The sequence below is a fragment of the Ovis canadensis genome, chromosome 24 (assembly GCF_042477335.2).
Source record: "Ovis canadensis isolate MfBH-ARS-UI-01 breed Bighorn chromosome 24, ARS-UI_OviCan_v2, whole genome shotgun sequence".
In the NCBI taxonomy this organism is placed as follows: Eukaryota; Metazoa; Chordata; class Mammalia; order Artiodactyla; family Bovidae; genus Ovis; species Ovis canadensis.
Window position 1 is genome coordinate 22,908,747 of NC_091268.1, and position 17,032 is coordinate 22,925,778.

The 17,032-nt window shown below is 54.9% G+C and overlaps 1 protein-coding gene and 1 long non-coding RNA gene across 4 annotated transcripts in view; one reads left to right on the forward strand and one right to left on the reverse strand.

The window, feature by feature from the left end:
* The window catches only part of PMM2 (phosphomannomutase 2), a 25,695-nt gene extending 10,640 nt beyond the window's left edge, over window positions 1–15,055 (forward strand). For both annotated transcript variants that reach the window (XM_069569903.1, XM_069569904.1), the window contains 4 exons: window positions 1,784–1,883; window positions 1,996–2,071; window positions 4,164–4,279; window positions 13,653–15,055. In XM_069569903.1, the coding sequence (XP_069426004.1) occupies window positions 1,784–1,883; window positions 1,996–2,071; window positions 4,164–4,279; window positions 13,653–13,754 (394 nt within the window). In that variant the 3' untranslated portion in view covers window positions 13,755–15,055. The remainder of the gene's footprint in view (window positions 1–1,783; window positions 1,884–1,995; window positions 2,072–4,163; window positions 4,280–13,652) is intronic.
* Window positions 15,016–17,025, reverse strand: LOC138428940 (uncharacterized). 2 transcript variants are annotated; one of them, XR_011252626.1, is made up of 4 exons: window positions 16,959–17,025; window positions 16,720–16,817; window positions 15,793–15,909; window positions 15,016–15,595 (listed from the first exon to the last, which is right to left on the reverse strand). It is a non-coding gene; the product is annotated as an uncharacterized lncRNA (long non-coding RNA). The 2 variants fall into 2 exon arrangements; XR_011252627.1 differs by lacking the exons at window positions 16,720–16,817; window positions 16,959–17,025 and adding an exon at window positions 16,125–16,476.
* Window positions 17,026–17,032: the final 7 nt, after the last annotated feature.

Below are 17,032 nucleotides of genomic sequence, written 5' to 3' on the forward strand. Positions count from 1 at the left end.
CTCGGCTCCTCCTCTCAGAGGGCGGGGCTTTTGGTTTTCTCCTCTTTTCTCCTCTGTCCCAGGAAGCGGGGTGGATGAGGTGGGCGGGCCCTCAGATCCATTTTTGTTGGAACTGGGAAGTGACCTATGAGCGTTTGTTACCCTGTGGTGTTGACATTTGTGTAAACTAGAAATTCTCCGTTATAGAAAGTATCCCAGGTCAGTTCAGTCTTTACTTTGGGCTAAGTGTTAAGGGAAAATAAAAAGAAGGTAAGATCCACTCCTGTTCTCATAGAGGATGTCGTCTCGTGAGAGACCAGTGTACAGAGTTGCGACTGAATTAGCCCAAGGTTCCCGGTGGATTCAGCAGGCAGAGCTGAAACCCTCTTTGAGCAGCGTTTGCCCACGTTTCTCGTGGGCCTCACTTTGTGCCCCGCACAGGTCGGGCAGGTGCAGTGAGATGTCAGATAGTCCAGATCTTCAGAGGGGAAGTGAATGCTCTATCAGTTGCCTTAGTCCTGCTGTTAGAAGCCTTTCAACAATGCATCAGCTGCCCTCCCTTTCTTGGGAATGAGAGTAATAATGTGTCCTAGAGCTGGGGAAACAATTGAGCTCTTTTTCTGACAGTTTAGGACCCAAAGGCCTAGGATCCCTGCCCCCGAATGATAACCATTCCCCCCCACCCCCATGTACATGTAGATGGCGTGGGGAACCGGCCGGGCTGTACAGAGTCCAGGACAGCTGGGCGGGGGGTTGGGATAGTATCTCCAGTGTACGTACGTTTGCCTCTTCCTCTGCAAGTGGAGCATAGCAGGGGAGGGTCCAATGAGGGAGACTTTGCTGTTTTTACTTTACCTGATTAAGTCTTCATTGCTACTCAATTAGCAAAGTACTTTTACATAAAGATTTCAGGAGCTCCTTCGGGGGCTTAGGGCGAGTGCCCTTAGCCCTTTCTGAGGTTCAGAGCGGTGCCCAAGCTCACCTGGTAAACTGTGGCCTGCCTTGGCCTGGAATCTGGTCCCAGCCCCATGCCTGGCGCTCATCCTCACAGTATTGTTACTGAGCTCACCTGGGATCCTCAGCAGCTTTTCCTGTGTCTCTTTGCCTGGTGAAAAGCAGCATTTCACTAAATCACTGGCCACGATGTCTGGATAGATACTTTCAGATTCCTCAGGAGCGTGAAGAGCTAGTAATTGTTTCCATAGCTGTTTGCTCGCTGTAACATTCTCTGCCCAACAGCAGCACTGTCCAGCTGAAATGTAATATATTTTTTGAGTTTTCTGTGGTCCTGGGTTTTTTGGTTTTTAGGAAAGAAAGGAACAAGTGAAATTCATTTTAATATGGTTTATTTAACCAAATATATCCAAAATACAGTCATGTCAAATATAGTCATTGTAAAGCATTATCAGGACCTCCCTGGTGGTCCAGTGGCTAAGACTCCACACACCCAATGCAGGGGGCCCACGTTCGATCCCTGGTCAGGGAACTAGGTCCCTCATGCTGCAACTAAGACCCAGCTCAGCCAAATAATTAAATATTTTAAAAAATAAGTAAAGCCTTATTAGTGAGGATTACACTTTTTCACATGAAGTCTCTAAACACTTGTCTCTGATCAGATCAGCCACAGTTCAGGGCTCACGGGCCACGTGGGGCTGGTGACAGCCCACGGCCCAGCACAGCTCCTCCACATGTTGATCGCACCCGCTTCTGCCTATGGAATTGCCTGCCTCTTAGCCCATCTGTCCTTCTGCCATGTTGCTCAAATGTGTCTCCAGGACCCCTCTCCCCTTCCCCTCCCACCCAGGGGCACTTTCATAGAGTTCCGTAACGGGATGCTGAACGTGTCGCCGATCGGAAGAAGCTGCAGCCAGGAAGAACGCATTGAGTTCTACGAGCTTGATCGGGTGAGTCTTCCTGAAATAGCCCAGGCATGCGGACACGTGGTGTGCCTCTCTGTGGCCGAGAAAGCCTGCGGTCTACTGCGCTAGATTCTCGGTATCTTTTTGTCTTCCTCAGAAAGAAAACATAAGACAAAAGTTCGTGGAGGATCTGCGAAAAGAGTTTGCTGGGAAAGGCCTCACGTTTTCCATAGGTACCATATGTCCAAGGGGTTCGTGCTGGGAGGTGGCTGTGGGCCTGTGTGCTCTTGGACTTGGACTCAGTTCAAGTTCAGGGCTCATGAGCCACGTGGGGTTGGTGATGGCCACACGGCCCAGTCCAAGTTCAGCTCTTGGACTCAGTGCTCAGTTTGCTGATGGGCAGCAGGATTTTACAGGTGGCCCGTCCATAAGAGGGAAAACACTCGCCTGCGACTTCCCTGGCAGTCCAGTGGTTGAGATGCTGCACTCCCAAAACGGGGACATGGGTTCGATCCCTGGTCGGGGAACTAATCCTGCGGGTCACACAGCATAGCCTAAAATAAATTTTTGAAAAATAAAAACCACTGTCCTGCAGAATTAGCCATAGCAGCGACTTGCCAGATTAGGAGATGAATTCCAGGCTGCTGGTTCTGAATCCTCACCCAGCAGGGTCTTTCCTCCCAGTGCTTCTCCTGCTCAAAAACGAGAGCATCTTGCTTGATGAACTGTGTGTGATGACGGGGCTTCCCAGGTGGCACTCGTGGTAAAGAAGCCACCTGCCAACACAGGAGATGCAAGACACTCAGGTTCGGTCCCTGGGTCAGGAAGCTCTCCTGGAGAAGGGAATGGCTACCTACTCCAGTATTCCTGCCTAGAGAACCCTGTGAACAGAGGAGCCTGGAGGGCCACAGGCCATGACTGAACACACATACACATGCACACACACACGTGCACGCACACACGCACACACGTGCACCTTTGGGCAGAGGACAGCATGTGGGTGACTCCGTAGAAGAGAGATGGGACAAGGCTGGGGTTGGAGGGGCCCTATTAGGTCAAGTAAGTCGAATGTGTCTGAAATCTTGTAACGTGTGACCAGCAGAAAACCTTAGAAGTCACTTGGGCTGATTTTACAAATCAAGAAACGGGGCCCAGAAAGGAACAGGCGCTCGTCTAGGTTCCCAGAGCTTCTGCCGACAGTGACTGGCCAGCACGGCCGTTTCTGTGTTTGATGCAGAGCCCCTCTTGCAGCGCCGGGCGTCTCCGTCTCGCATTCAGGTGAAACATGCCCAGCTTTAAGCAGACGGGTTTCTGCTGTCAGTGCTGGTGAGCCATTCCTTAAAGCCCTCTCCTTTCACCAGCTCTAATAAGCCAGCGTACACTTGCCAGGAAACTAGAGCTGCAGTGGGACTCTGTGTAAAAGATGAATGGGTGGGCTGTTAAGTGTCCCAACAAAGCCTTGAAAGGGTTTTTTGTTGCCCATGAAAGCTGTGTGGAAAATTGCCATCCGTGGGATTTTCATTTCCCTGCAGAACAAGCTGTGTGCATCCTGCCGTTGGGAGGAGGCACCGAGAGCATGGTGTGGCTGGAGGTGAGCAGGGCTGCAGCAGGCCGTTGGCAGCTTGCACGCTGGCCTGCTTCAGGGTCTAACCCTGCCCTGCAGAGGCAGGCGTGGTTCTCACTGTGAGTCAGCATGCCGTGTCTCTTTTTCAGACTTCAGATTTTTAGATTTTAAGTGAAATGATGTTGGGGGCAGGGGAAGCATAATGCCAAAATTAATTTCTAGGGACTTCCCTGGTGGTCAAGTGGTTAGGACTTCGTCTTCGAATACAGGGGTGGCAGGTTCTATCGCTGGTCAGGAACCTAAGATCCCGCAGGCCTCCAGGCCAAAAAAACGAAATGTAAAACAGAAGCAGCATTGTAACAAGTTCAGTAAAGACTTCAAAAATTAGCTGCATCAAAAAATATATGTATATTTCCATACCTTAACTAAAAATAAAACAACCACAGCAACAATTATTTAGGGAAAAAAAAATTCCTAGAAGCTGCCTCTACTGCTACTGCTGCTAAGTCATTCCAGTCATGTCTGACTCTGCGACCCCGCAGACGGCAGCCCACCAGGCTCCCCTGTCCCTGGGATTCTCCAGGCAACAACACTGGAGTGGGTGAAGTTACCCCTAAAGTATGGTAATTAGCAAGCCAGGGTAATAAAAATCAACCTTGGGGCTCCAGTTACAGACTAGCTTGAAGGACACATTTTTTTCAGTGACATATCATTAACCTCCTTTGCATCTCTGGCTTGTGTGTCTCTCTCCCCCTCGGCAGGAGGCCAGATCAGCTTCGACGTCTTCCCCGACGGCTGGGACAAGAGGTACTGCCTGGGACACGTGGAGAAGGACGGCTATAAGACCATCTATTTCTTCGGCGACAAAACCATGCCAGTGAGTATGGAAGTGTGTTAGCAGCCGTGTTGTTCAGTTTGGGTTGGGGGGAAGGACAGACAGAGGGGCTTTTTCCCCCTACCACACACACTTCGCCCGGCAGCCTGGCTAACACTGGGTGGTGGCTTCTTTCCTGCGGGGTGGGGGTGATGGAGCCCCCTCTTCTCTGCGCTCAGACATCTGCCGCCTCTGGAGATAAGGATAGAGCCTTTCAGTGTGGCGTTGAGTGTCGCCCACCTGAGCACCTTCCAGAACAAGACTCGGAGCTGTCATCATACCCTCTTTGCGTTTCGAAGCCCTTGTTCTTTTTGTTTTTCACCATATTTTTCCCAGAGGCATTCATCTTGATTAGACGCGAGGAGCCCTGAAAGGTAGAACGGGAATCTCGTGGGTCTGACATTCAGGAGAGATGAGAGGTGTAGGATCAGATCTGGGCATCACTCACATTGGTAGGGGGCTGTCCCAGGGGCACGGTCAGGAACCCCCAGTCCAGGACTGGATCTGAACTGGGGGCTGAGAGCAAAGCCCGGCGTGGAGAGGCCAGCGCCAGCCGAAGGGATTTCCCCGGAGCCTTGGGGCTCTCCTGAGGACAGGTGGGTCTCCTCAGGCCGGACTGAGAGGCGTGACCGCCATCGAGGCCCCGAGGGGGTGCACCCTGATGGCCGCTGCCCAGCCCAGGGCCGCCTCCCTTCACCATCGCTCGCATCCCTCTGCTTCCCCACGGGCCACCCGGGGTGGTAGCTCCCTGCTGTCGGGCTCCTGTCTCAGGCTTTGTGGCTGAACTGCAGCAGCCAGTGCTGCAGAAAGACTGCTTGGACAGAGTCTTCAATTCCTCCAGCAAAAAGCCCAGGGTTTGTGCTGTTGCTAAAGTCTGTTCCACGTGGAGGGCTACCAAGGTAGTGCTAGTGGTAAAGAATCCACCTGCCAGCGCAAGAGACGTAAGAGATGGAGGTTCGATCCCTGGGTTAGGAAGATCCCCTGGAGGAGGAAATGGCAGCCCACTCCAGTATTCTTGCCTGGAGAAGCCCACAGACAGAAGAGTCTGGCGGGCTACAGTCCATGGTGTTGGAAAGAGTCGGACATGACTGGGCAACTTAGCACACACGTTCTACATGGACCTGCCTCTTTCAGTAAGATCGCCACGTGCTAGTCTTCCTGCAGGAAAGGGACTTCCAGATAGTATAGTCTCAAGGCCTGCTTTCCGAATTATAAAACTGGGGGACTTGCCTGGCGGTCCAGCGGTTGGAACTCCAAGCTTCCACTGCCACGGGCCTGGGTTCAATTCCTGGGCGGGGAACTAAGATCCCACAAACTGAGTGGCATGGCCGGAAAAAAAAAATTGTAAACCTGGGTCTCAGCGAGGTTAACCTTCCCAAGGTCACACAGCTAATGATAGAGCTGGTGACCCCAGAGCCAGCTCCCCACTTTTTCAATGAGTATACTTACCAGTCCACAGACCATCTCTCCAGTGGGCAAGGTACTGTCTCGTTCCCCAGCGAACACCATGCTTCTCAGGAGCTGTATCAGTGAGCCTCTCTCTCAATGATGGAGGGAAATGGTTTATAACCACCTCCTTTTATTGAAATGCTTTGAGGCAGAAGTGCTTTTGAATTCAGGCCTTGAGGGAAGAAAGTCACTGTCTGAGGCAAAGCGAGCGAATGACATTACCCCCAGGATCTAAGGGACAGCCGGAGACTCCCCCCTTCCCCCAGCTTTGAGCCGGTCCTTGTAGTCTGAGAAGCAGGCTGTTCAGACGGGCCAAGACAGAATATTCTGTGACGATGGCCTTCTTGCTCTGCGAAAACAGCCATCTGAGGCCTTAGTTGGGGCTTTGCAGAGTGGAATGCACTCCTTGAGGTAATCAATAAACAACTTCTTTGGGGAATTTTTCATGCAGGAATTAGAGAGTTTTCTGTTGAGCCACTGCCGTACCACACACCAGTCTGTTTTGCTGCTTGTTATTGTTGTTTTAACTTTTGCTGGGGTATGTGCTATGCTGGGCTTAGTCACTCAGCCATGTCCGACTCTTTGCGACCCCATGGACCATAGCCCGCCGGGCTCCTCTGTCCACAGGGACCTTGCAGAACGAGAATACCGGAGGGGGTTGCCATCCCCTCCCCCCGAGGATCTTCCCGACCCAGAAATTGAACCGGGGTCTCCTGCATTGCAGGCGGATTCTTTACCAGCTGAGCTACCAGGAAAGCCCTTACTGGGGTATAGTCACTTTTTAATGTTCTGTTACTTTCTGCAGTACAGCGGTGAACCAGCTGTGTATACACACCTCCCCTCGTTTGGATCTCCTTCCCACTTGCGTCACCACAGAGCATTGAGCAGAGTTCCCTGTGCTGTGCAGCTGGTGCATGCTCAGTCACGGAGTCGGGTCTGACTCTTTGTGAACCTGTGGGCTGTCGCCCCCCAGACCCCTCTGTCCATGGGATTTCCCAGGCAAGAACGCTGGAGTGCATTGCCGTTTCCTCTTCAAGGGATTTTCTCAACCCAGGGACTGAAAAATCCCTGTGTCTCCTGCTTTGGCGGGAGGATTCTTCACCGCTGACCTCTTCTACGCATAGTAGTGTATCAGTTATCTTCTTTTTTAATCTTACATACCTTTAAAAAACGGGTACTGTGAGATGGAGGCTCCCCCCCACCCCCCCGACCCAATTCTTAATTAATAGGCATTCATTGTAGAAAATTAGGAACGGCATGAGAAGGAAAGTAGAAGGCGCTTTTGAGTCACAGCTGACACGCTGCCCAGCCCTTCTGTCTGTTTGCACATGACCCCAGCTGTGGGACCTGGCACGTTCACTCGTTTCTTTTCTGCTTTTGTTCTCAACATACTTCATGCCCGCCCCTGTGTTAGGGAATATTTTTTGAAGACAAACGTTTGATGGCCGTATAACATTCTAGCGTTTAGGCACAGTCTATTGACCCATTTCCCTAGTAGAGGCCGTTTTGGGTTGTGGCTCTTTGCTCTCATAACGAACACTGTGGTGAACCCTTCTTGCGTCATCCTTGGCCCTCTTCTCTGATCTTCTCTGTCAGTGGTTTGCCCGGAAATGGGAGTTAGCAGCCCAGCCATCTAGTTCTTTTAACGTCCTGACACACAGAGCAGTTCAGGCGCTAGCTTTACGCTTCTTTTCATATTTGGTGACAGACATTCTGTAAGCTGTTTTTTCCCTTTGTGCCAGGCAAATGTTTTTGCTGGCTTCCAGGGAGGCGGCACCTGAGCTGAGTACTGGGTGAAAAACCATTTCCCTGTCAAGTTCAGCAGACTCAGTTTCCCTCCGATGGGATCTGGATCTGACGTTGTATGGGGTCCCCCGTGTCTTCCCAACCCCCAGCTCACCCTGAGTACCTCCAGAGAGCAGAGGGGAGAAGTAAGAGGCTGGCCTTTGCTTTTCTAAACTCTTGTCAGTGCTGGAAACCCCCTTATCCTCACCAGCAGTCACAACAACCAGTGTCCTTCTAAACCCAGCTCCGAGTTCAGGTTAAAGGCCCTGGGTCCAGCCTTGGGGGCGTCCGTTTGCTGTGGGGAGGAAGACAGCCAGGGCTTGGGAAGATGATCCAGACCACTCTGCCTGGCTCTCTGGGGGGCTGCCAAATCACCCCCAGCCTTCCTGAATTCCCAGGCAACAGTGCTTCTGCTTGTTTAATGCTTTTTGTAAAAAACATTTTGGCTTTAAGTCGCTGCAGCCTGAAAACACATCTGAGCCCTTCGTGAGCGTTACCCACTGATGGACTCTGACTCTGCAGTTCTGCTCTGGTTAATTCAGCTCACACTTCTCTCCTCTGAGTGTGGAAAGGGCTTCAGAGAGGGGCCGGCCCAGCTAGGACCCCACCCTTTGCAGGAGGAGATGGAGTAAGCCGCGCAATGCCAGGTAGCCTGAAACAGCTAGAGTGGGGTAACAGGCTTTGTGACTGTCTAAAGACAGAGAAGTCCTCTCTCCTCACATTTGCGCGTCCAGACACACAGGGAGTCTGAAAAGATACCCCGGAAACAAATTCCAGAGTTAACTGTGGGGGTAGGGGTGAGGAGGGGAGAGAGACTTCCCGCTGTGACCAGATCCTATTCTTTACATTTCTGAACTACCTGAAGGTGCTATCTATTGAAAAATCAAACTTTAAACTGTCTAATTGAAAAAGGGAAGAAGACGAAACTTTTCAAGTACTTCTTCAGCCCCAGACCCTGTGCTGGACACTTCCATGGGGTCTGTCTGCCCCGTCCCAACCGCAGCTGGGGAAGGCGGGGGCCCCACAGAGGGTCAGCCCCTAAGTGGGCTCTGGAAGCCCCTCCCTTGTCATTCTCTCCCCTCACTTCCAAAGCACTGCTATCACTCTCCCTAAAACCCACGTGGTGGAGAGGGGCAATGGGCTTGAGAGCACCCAAATCTGCACCCCCAGGACCCCGGCGCGATGACCACAGGCGAGTCTGTCTCCTCCTGGGCCTCGGTGCCCTGGGCCGTCCACTGGGGACACGGGTCCTCTTCCGAAGGCTCGAGAACACGGTGAGGTCTTAACAGGGCAGGCAGCAGGGCGAGCCTGGCCTGCACCCAGAGCCACTGCCTCTGAGGAAGTTAGGATAAGGCTCGCCTGGGGCTGAGGGCGCCATGTGAGGTTAGGGCCCACGGGGCGGATGACACGTCACCATTGTGAGTGGTACCCAGCCACCCTCAAGATGCTCATAGGTCTTTAGCCGCAGTTAGGACTTCCTTGCCGTGCCCAGCGTCTCAAGGCATCTCCAGGGTCCCCAGTGAAAGCACTGTGTCCTGGGGTCAGACTCGCTTCACTCACTACTCCTTTCTCTGGTGAAATGTAAGGACCAGGTCTCAGGTGGCTGGTGGCAGGCTTTGTTAGTGGGATGAGGGGAGCCCCCTGGAGGAGGTTGGACCAGATTAGAGGGTCTCAGCCCAGCCACGAAGACTCCTGTGCCCCCTCTGAGAGGAGCAGAAGCTAGAATGGGGTGCAGAGGTGCCACAGGTTCCAGGTGTCCACCGGGGGCCCGCCTTCCTTCCAGACACGACAATCCATGGCCTCCCAGGTCCAGAGGACAGGACGGTGGCTGACTGGACCAGGCCCAAGGCAGGAGTGGCGCCCCGCCACCCCAGCATTCCTGCTCAGGGAGAGCGGGCCCCCAGGGGGCACTGGTGTTCACAGCATCAGCTTCCTGAGCCAGGACCCCTCACAGCTCTGAACCCCATTTTATGGATCAGAGGTAGGATATGCCAGAGCCATCAGCAGACCGGAAGTGTCGGTTATCCAGGACTTCAGTCCAGCAGCCAGCTTGCTTTCCGCCACCCCTGGCCGGGTCATCTAGTGTGTGCCTGTTCTGTTGCTCAGTCATGTCCGACTCTGTGACCCCATGGACTGTAACCCACCAGGCTCCTCTGTCCATGGGATTTTCCAGGCAGGAACACTGGAGTAGGTTGCCATTTCCTCCTCCAGAGGGCCTTCCCGATGCAGGGATCAAACCCACGTCTCTTGCATCTTCTGTGTTGGCAGGTGGGTTCTTTACCACTGAGCCACCTGGTCATCACTAGATCTGAAACCACTGGTTCTCCACCCTGGAGGCACATTGGAGTCACCTGGTTCCTTTCAAAATCTCATGTCCCTGGTGCCAGGCTCTTATTATTTTTTACCCTGTTTACTTCTTTCTAGGAAAAAAAAAAATCAGTACTATTCTCTAAGGGCATTCATTTTCAAACATTAAAGTTGTTTGAGATTGTGGACAGATCAGTTCAGTCGCCAGTTGTGTCCAACTCTTTGTGACCCATGGACTGCAGCACACCAGGCTTCCCTGTCCATCTGCAACTCCTGGAGCTTGCTCAGATTTCAAGTCGGTGATGCCATCCAACCATCTCATCCTCTGTCATCCCCTTCTCCTCCCGCCTTCAATCTTTCCCAGCATCAGGGTGTTTTCCAATAAGTCAGTTCTTCGCATCAGGAGCCATAGTGTTGGGAGTTACAGCTTCAGCCTCAGTCCTTCCAGTGAATATTCAGGACTGATCTCCTTTAGGATTGACTGGTTGGATCTCCTTGGAGTCCAAGGGACTCTCAACAGTCTTCTCCAACACTACAGTTCAAAACATCAATTCTTCGGAACTCAGCTTTCTTTATAGTCCAGCTCTCATATCCATATATGACTACTAGAAAAACCATAGCCTTGACTAGATGGGCCTTTGTTGGCAAAGTGAGATTGTTCTCACCCGCAGCTAGTCCTCACACCGGGAGAACAGCACACGTGGCAGTCAGGTGGGGAGCCCCCAGACCCACGACCTGCTGCCCAAGCCCCAGGCGCCTGGCCCTCAGGTGTCTGGAGATACCCTGAGGTGGGAGCTCTCAGAGTTGCCCAGGCCTCTGGCCCCCCATCTTTTGTTCTTTCCCAGTTTTACTGGTGAATTTTTTAAGCTCCTGCAGTGATTGTCACCTGCCACCAGGGGGTGAATCCCTGCTCTGGGCCGAGCCCTGGTCTTGGGAGGCCTTTGTACCCCTAACAAGTAGAGATTTGCCAAGCGCCTGTTGGACTCCCCGGGGTAAACATCCTCGTGCAGCCACAGAACCTGGCTATGCGGTGGGCGGGTGTCCACGGAGCCCAGACCCCTGGAAGTCATGTCTAGTCTGACTTGCAGGAACCTGGGTCGGGGACACTGAGCCCTGCTCCCTATCTTTGTCTCCAGCGTCGGCATAATCAGGTTTCACTGGAACCCTCTCCCCTGCAGCCCAGACCTTGGCCTCTCTGGGATTAAATATTAATGGGCGGCCTGGGCTGAGCCGGGGCCTCTCCTTCGGGCCAGCCAGGTTGACCCCAACGGAAACACGACCGCTTATTCATCCTTCCGCCCCCTCCCTCTTCTCCCAGGAAACCAGAGCTTTGTTCTGGAGCTTGGGGAAGGCAGAGTCGGTGCATATGTAAATCCAGTTTTGAAATTTCCACCATTTCCTGTCCTCCAAAGCGTTACTACCGAAGCCGTATTTTTCTCAAGGGCGGTGCTCTCACTAGCTCAGTGTTTGGGTTCTGCTTTTCCCGACCTCCTTCCGAGTCTGGCTGGCGAGGTCTGTGCCGCCCAGGAGGAGCCTGCTGCGCTCTGAGGCCAGGTCCCCGGCGGGAGAGGCCTGCGGGCGGTTCCGCTTTCACAGATGATCTGAATCTCTGGACCTTGGCTCGATACCCAGTCAGCCAGTGGCTGACTCAGGTCCAGAGACAGCTCCCCTACCTGCCCACACCCCTGCCATCGGGGCTGGAGGATGCTCATGCTAAGTGAGGCTGTGGTGGGCACCCAGCTGTCCCCGCACGGGACGCCCTCCCCAGGGGAGCGGGCGTGGCGGCTCTGAGCCTGGTTGCCCCAGAGGTCCTGCTCCCCAGGCGGTGTCTTCTGTCCGCGGCAGGCGCCTCCTCTGCTCCCCCTTTGGAGTCCTCACTGCCCCCCCACAACCCGTTCTCCAGAAGGACCCTCTTGTGACGGGAACCTGACAGTGTGAAGCCTGGCTCCCCGGAGGCTTGGCGTGGATCCCCGTCCTCCCCGCGGGTTCTCAGGGGCAGCCTTTCCCGGATGGGCGGTCACTGTCTTCTCCGTCACCTCCCTTCCTTTGGCCCCTCCCTGCATTCTTTACAGCCTCCACCGGAGCCTCTGGGTCGGTCTCAGAGACCAGCTCAGAAGGCAGCCCGTCGGTGGCCTTTGCCACTGTCCCTCCAGCTTCCGAGCCCAGGCCAGGTGGGTAGTGGGCGCTGCCCGCGGTTTGATGGTTTACCCGTGAAAACCCACCGCTCCCTCCAGGGTCCGTGAGTGCCGCAGCAGTGAGAGCGCCCGGGGGCGCTGGGTGTCTGCACGGAGCAGGGCTCAGATGCCGTCTCGCACCCGGGCGGCCCTAAGAGAAATCTTTCGTTTCATCGTAAGAATTGGTTTCACACGTACTTGATTTGTTGTTGTTTTAATGTTTATTCGTCTATTTATTTGGCTGCGCCAGGTCTTAGTTGCGACACTCAGCATCCCTAGTTGAGGCCTGTAGGATCTAGTTCCCTGACCGGGGATCGAACTCCGGGCCCCCTGCTTTGGGAGCGCGGGCTCTCTGCCACTGGACCACCAGGGAAGTCCCAAACACGTATTTGTTTAGGAGACACTGGCCATGAAGTGGGAGGAATGACCAGAGTCCTTTCACGGGACATAAATTTGTGAGGCCCACGCAAGGCCTGGCCAGCTCCTGGGAACACATCTGCCCAGGCACGGCTCCAAGGTCATGGCTCCCAAAGCAGCTCTACCCAGCCCACCTGGGCCCCGGCAGCTGACTCTTCTGGGTCTGTGAACCTCGCCACCTCCGCCTTCTGCTTGGGGGTGGCTGGTTCTTACAAAGATGAGAGCAGCTGTAATTTCAGGTGTCAGTCGTTTAAAAGGTTGTCAGATTCTTTTTTATATGATTTTTGAGTTAGGGTGCTTACCCATTTTTATAAGGAAAGTGTAGGAATTTCCATGAGAAGGAAAGCAGGGGCAGGGCCGGGGGAGTGGGAGCAGCATTTCCCTGAGACAGGCGTGACTGGGGAGGGGGTTTCGGCACTGGCTCTGGGGGGGACCCACAGTCACGGACCCCCTCGCCCCAGCATGCCCAGGTCCTCCAGATACGTGCCCTCAACTCCTGGGGGCGCAGTGGGCAAGGGAAGCTAGAAAGCAGGGCCCCCGCGCTGGCTGAGCCCCGGGGGCTGCCCCAGGACCACTCGTCCACCGGTGGCCTCCACGCCTCTGGCACGGTTCCGCCACGATCCCCCCTTCACAGACAGGGAGCCGCCCACAGCGCCCCCGTCGCCGGTGCTGGAACCAGGATCTGAGCCCAGGTCAGCAGGCTCGGGCTGCAGGCACGTGGACCTGTTGAAGCTTAATAAATCACACGCAGCCACACACGTGGCCAGTCATGCATCTCTCAGGCCAGCCTCACGCATGGCCCGCGTCAGCTCAGAGATGGACCATGTCTGTGGTCCCAGGAAGTTCAAGGGCAGCGCAACTCTGGCCTGTCTGCCCTCCCCTGTGACCTGTTAGGGACATACGGGTGCGGTTAAAGCAAATCAGTGGCAGTGAGACTCCTGTCACCCACTGTGCCTGCTTTCTCGATAGAAAAATAAACCTTAGACAGGTCTTCGGGAACATTATGATTTCTTCCACAGGCATAATTACATGTTCCTAGCTGAAGGCAGTTCGAGGGAAGGTGAAAAACCCATTCTCGATAGCAACTGTACCAGGTGGTTCCTCTCCTGGAATGGTAGCTGCAGAGAGATGCTCCCAGTAAAACGCCGGGTCCTCGTTTCTCTGGTGGTCCCAGGCCGTGGGTGGCAGGGGCCAAGGCCCAGGACAAACCAGGTGGCGCCTGCATCCACCTCGTGTCTTCACAGGGTGGGAATGACCACGAGATCTTCACAGACCCCAGGACGGTGGGCTACACGGTGGCGGCGCCCGAGGACACGCGCAGGATCTGCGAGGAGCTCTTCTACTGACCAGCCCGCACCCCGTGGGAGGGGGTCGCTCCCCGTGGGAGGGGTCCCCCCAGCCCACCCTGCAGTCCTCGCTATGGTCCCCGCTCGGCAGGGGAATGGCCCTCCATCTCCAGGGCCAGAGGAAAAGGCTTGTCAAGAACGGTTCCCAGGACTGCCTCCAGCAGAGTTACATCCCCACCCGAGTCTCCGACCACCCCCACTCCACCCCATTTGTGCAGTCACGGTGCCCCGGGGGTTTTGTTTTTAAACTTCCTCATCATTCTGGAATGGTCCGGAGAGAATGAAATGAGTGAGCCTGGACCCTCCCTCTTCATGGGTCTCATGGCAAATGTAACAGATGTTCATGCCGGGACCCCCTGCATCAACACTGGAAGGGGGCTCTTGATGAGAAAGGACAGGACATTTATGATGAGCCGACCCCAGCACAGACGGTTAAGACATTTCCAGAAATGAAGCCCATGAATGTCTGTGCCAGCCCAGTGACCACTGACCCCTGGGACTTTGCACATCTCTGGCTGAGGACTCGGGGTAGCTCCGTATCCACTACACATTGGTTCCGGGACATGGACAGTGGAACCAACAGCCCCACCGAGAACTGGCCCGCAGGCTGTCCCGAGATGCTGCTCTGAGCCCTGGCCCCGCGAGTGCCGAGGCCATCACACTTCACTCCTCAGGGATCAGGGAAGGGCCTGAGCTGCTAACAGATCTGGAGCCCGGTCTTTGAATAATAAGCCCTCCACCCCACCCCACCCCCACCCAGACTTTGACCCCGGGGCTGGAGCAGCTCTGGCAGGCCTCTGACCCTCTCTCCTCTCCTCCCTCCCGCCTCCCACAAGTTCCTGTGTGGCTAGAAGGACGGCAGCTCGGGCGTCATCCAGAGCATGGACGCGAGCTTTCCAAGAAACAGTTCACACATCACTTTTCAGCTTTGGTCCCTCCAGACCAGGGTAGGGTCAGTCCAGGCATGACCTCTGCTGGGGACTCTCAGACTTGAACCTGAATCTGGGGGTGGGGGAACTGGAGAGGGGTGTTCTGGCACCCTACAGTTGGTCCCCACCAGGTGCCTTCATCATAGAAGAACCTGGTTCCCCCCAGCCTCTCCTGAGCCCGGCTCGTCTTAGCCTGGAAGCAAGAAGCAGCCCCAGGCTGGAGGTCGGCCCCCACTGGCTGACGGTCACATGCTAGGGTGACCGTTCTCAGCGGTCCTGGGGCATCTTTCCTGGCTGGATTTTACAAATGATACTGTAATGATCTTTCAAAATGAAAAGTAGCAAATTAAAGTGATTTTATTGGTTCCTGTTTCCCATTCTGATTCCTGTTTTGTCCTTGGGTGGTTCAGTGAGCTGGGGCCTACTCAGATTCTAGGGGAAGAGCTCAGCCCTTTGGGACCCTAGAGTCGCTCTTTTCCATGCAGCAGTTTCCACGATGTTGCGGGATGGTACCTGCAGCTGGCACAGAGCCTTCCTCCACGCTTCTCTGTCTTCTGGGTTAGTATCCAGTGGGCCCTGCAAGTCTCCGTAACTTCTTACGTCGAAAAACTGTTGAGTCTTACTCAGACTGTCCCAACCCTTATTATGATGTGGAGGGCGTGCTGTTTCCCCACCCTGATTGGAGCTCCCCTGGGCAGGTCCCCAAGGCCGGCCCCGGCCCAACCCCCACCCCACACTGTCCGGATTCCCTCAACCTGCTTCCCATTCTCCAGATGACTTCAGACCTCCCGCCATCCTTCTCGTGCTTCTGCAGTCTTATACCAGGTCCAGCCCAGCCCAAGCTCCCCCAGTCATGTCGCCCATCTCTTCTTCAGACATTCTCCCAGGTGGCTCAGACGGTAGAGAATCTGCCTGCAATACAGGAGACCCAGGTTCTATCCCTGGGTCTGGAGGATTCCCTGGACAAGGGAATGGCTACTCATTCTAGTACTCTTGCTGGGAGAATCCCAGGGACAGAGGAGCCTGGCGGGCTACGGTACAAAGGACACGACTCAGCACGGACGCTCAGGTGGGATTATAGTCCCCACCACACACGCAACAGAGCTGACCTTTCAGGGGAGCACTTGGAAGAGTGGGAGCCGCCGCTCACTTCATCATCCCCAGAAAACCCTGAGGCAGGACTGACAGGCGAGGGGGTCCCTCCCTGCCTTCGAGGACGGTAGACACTGTCGCAAGAAATGTAAACACAGTAGCTCAGTGTTGAGCAAGAGGGAAGCAGAGAGGTCACCCCAGGTCAGCCTGGGGCTGTTAAGAAAGCTTCCTGCCTCCCTCTTTCCCTTCCCCAGGCCCCACCCCACCCCCACCCCCACCCCCACCCCCAGCACTCTGGAAGCTGACCTGGGCTCGAGGGCTTAGGGGAACCTCAGGGGAAAGACCATACCAGCAGCTACCGGCTCCAGCAAGGCCCTTATGAACCTCAGCGAGGAGCTTGAACTTGATCCCAAAGGAGGGATCTGTGTGACAGGTCTGTCCAGCTCCCGGGCAGGGAGTGACTGGAGGCCCAGCTGAGGAACCAGTCGGGCAGACCAGGCAGACGTCTGGGTGAGTCTGGGCGAGGTGAGGCGCCTCGGCAGTTGGCAGTCGATTCACTTCCTGTCTCCCCAGGCAGGGCCCGCTCGGCGGGGCTCCACATCTGCCCACCCGCCCGCCAAGCCTCCACAAACCCCAAAACCCCTTTGTGCAGCTCCTCCTGTCCCCTGCACCCTGGCTGCCACCGAACCCTCCCTCGTGCTAACTGCCAGCTCCAGCCTCTCTCTGAATGAGTTCGATGGGCTGGTCATAATTTTTCCTAATGTGCTCTGACCATCAGTATGCTCTTACATTACAGATGTTCACCTGCGCACCACCCCAAAGTCATCACTTGCCTCTCGAGGGAGACCTTCCCAGCCTCTCCTGCCCCCTGCATTTCCCCCACCCACCCCCATGCCCTTGGAAACCCCAAACCTGGGCCGCCTCCCCTGTCTGCGCATGCTCACACTGGAAACAGGGAAATGCATCAACAGGGCACTTCACAGCTGGCCGGCCAAGTGGCATTTTCTGTTGTCTGGAAGCCACATCCCTTTGCTCAGCTCACCTACATGCGAGGGTGCTGATTAAGGAACAAGGCATGGATGATCCCACTTTCTTACTCATCCCCCCAAAAAAAGACTGAATGACTGTATCAGCCTCCTTTGGGGAGATGCAGCCCCTCTTCCCCACTTTCCCGCCCCCCCACCTGCTGGCTTCAAGGAAGAACTCCTGCAGCCAGATTCCACCCAGATTCCACCTTAACACAGAATGCCAAAGGCC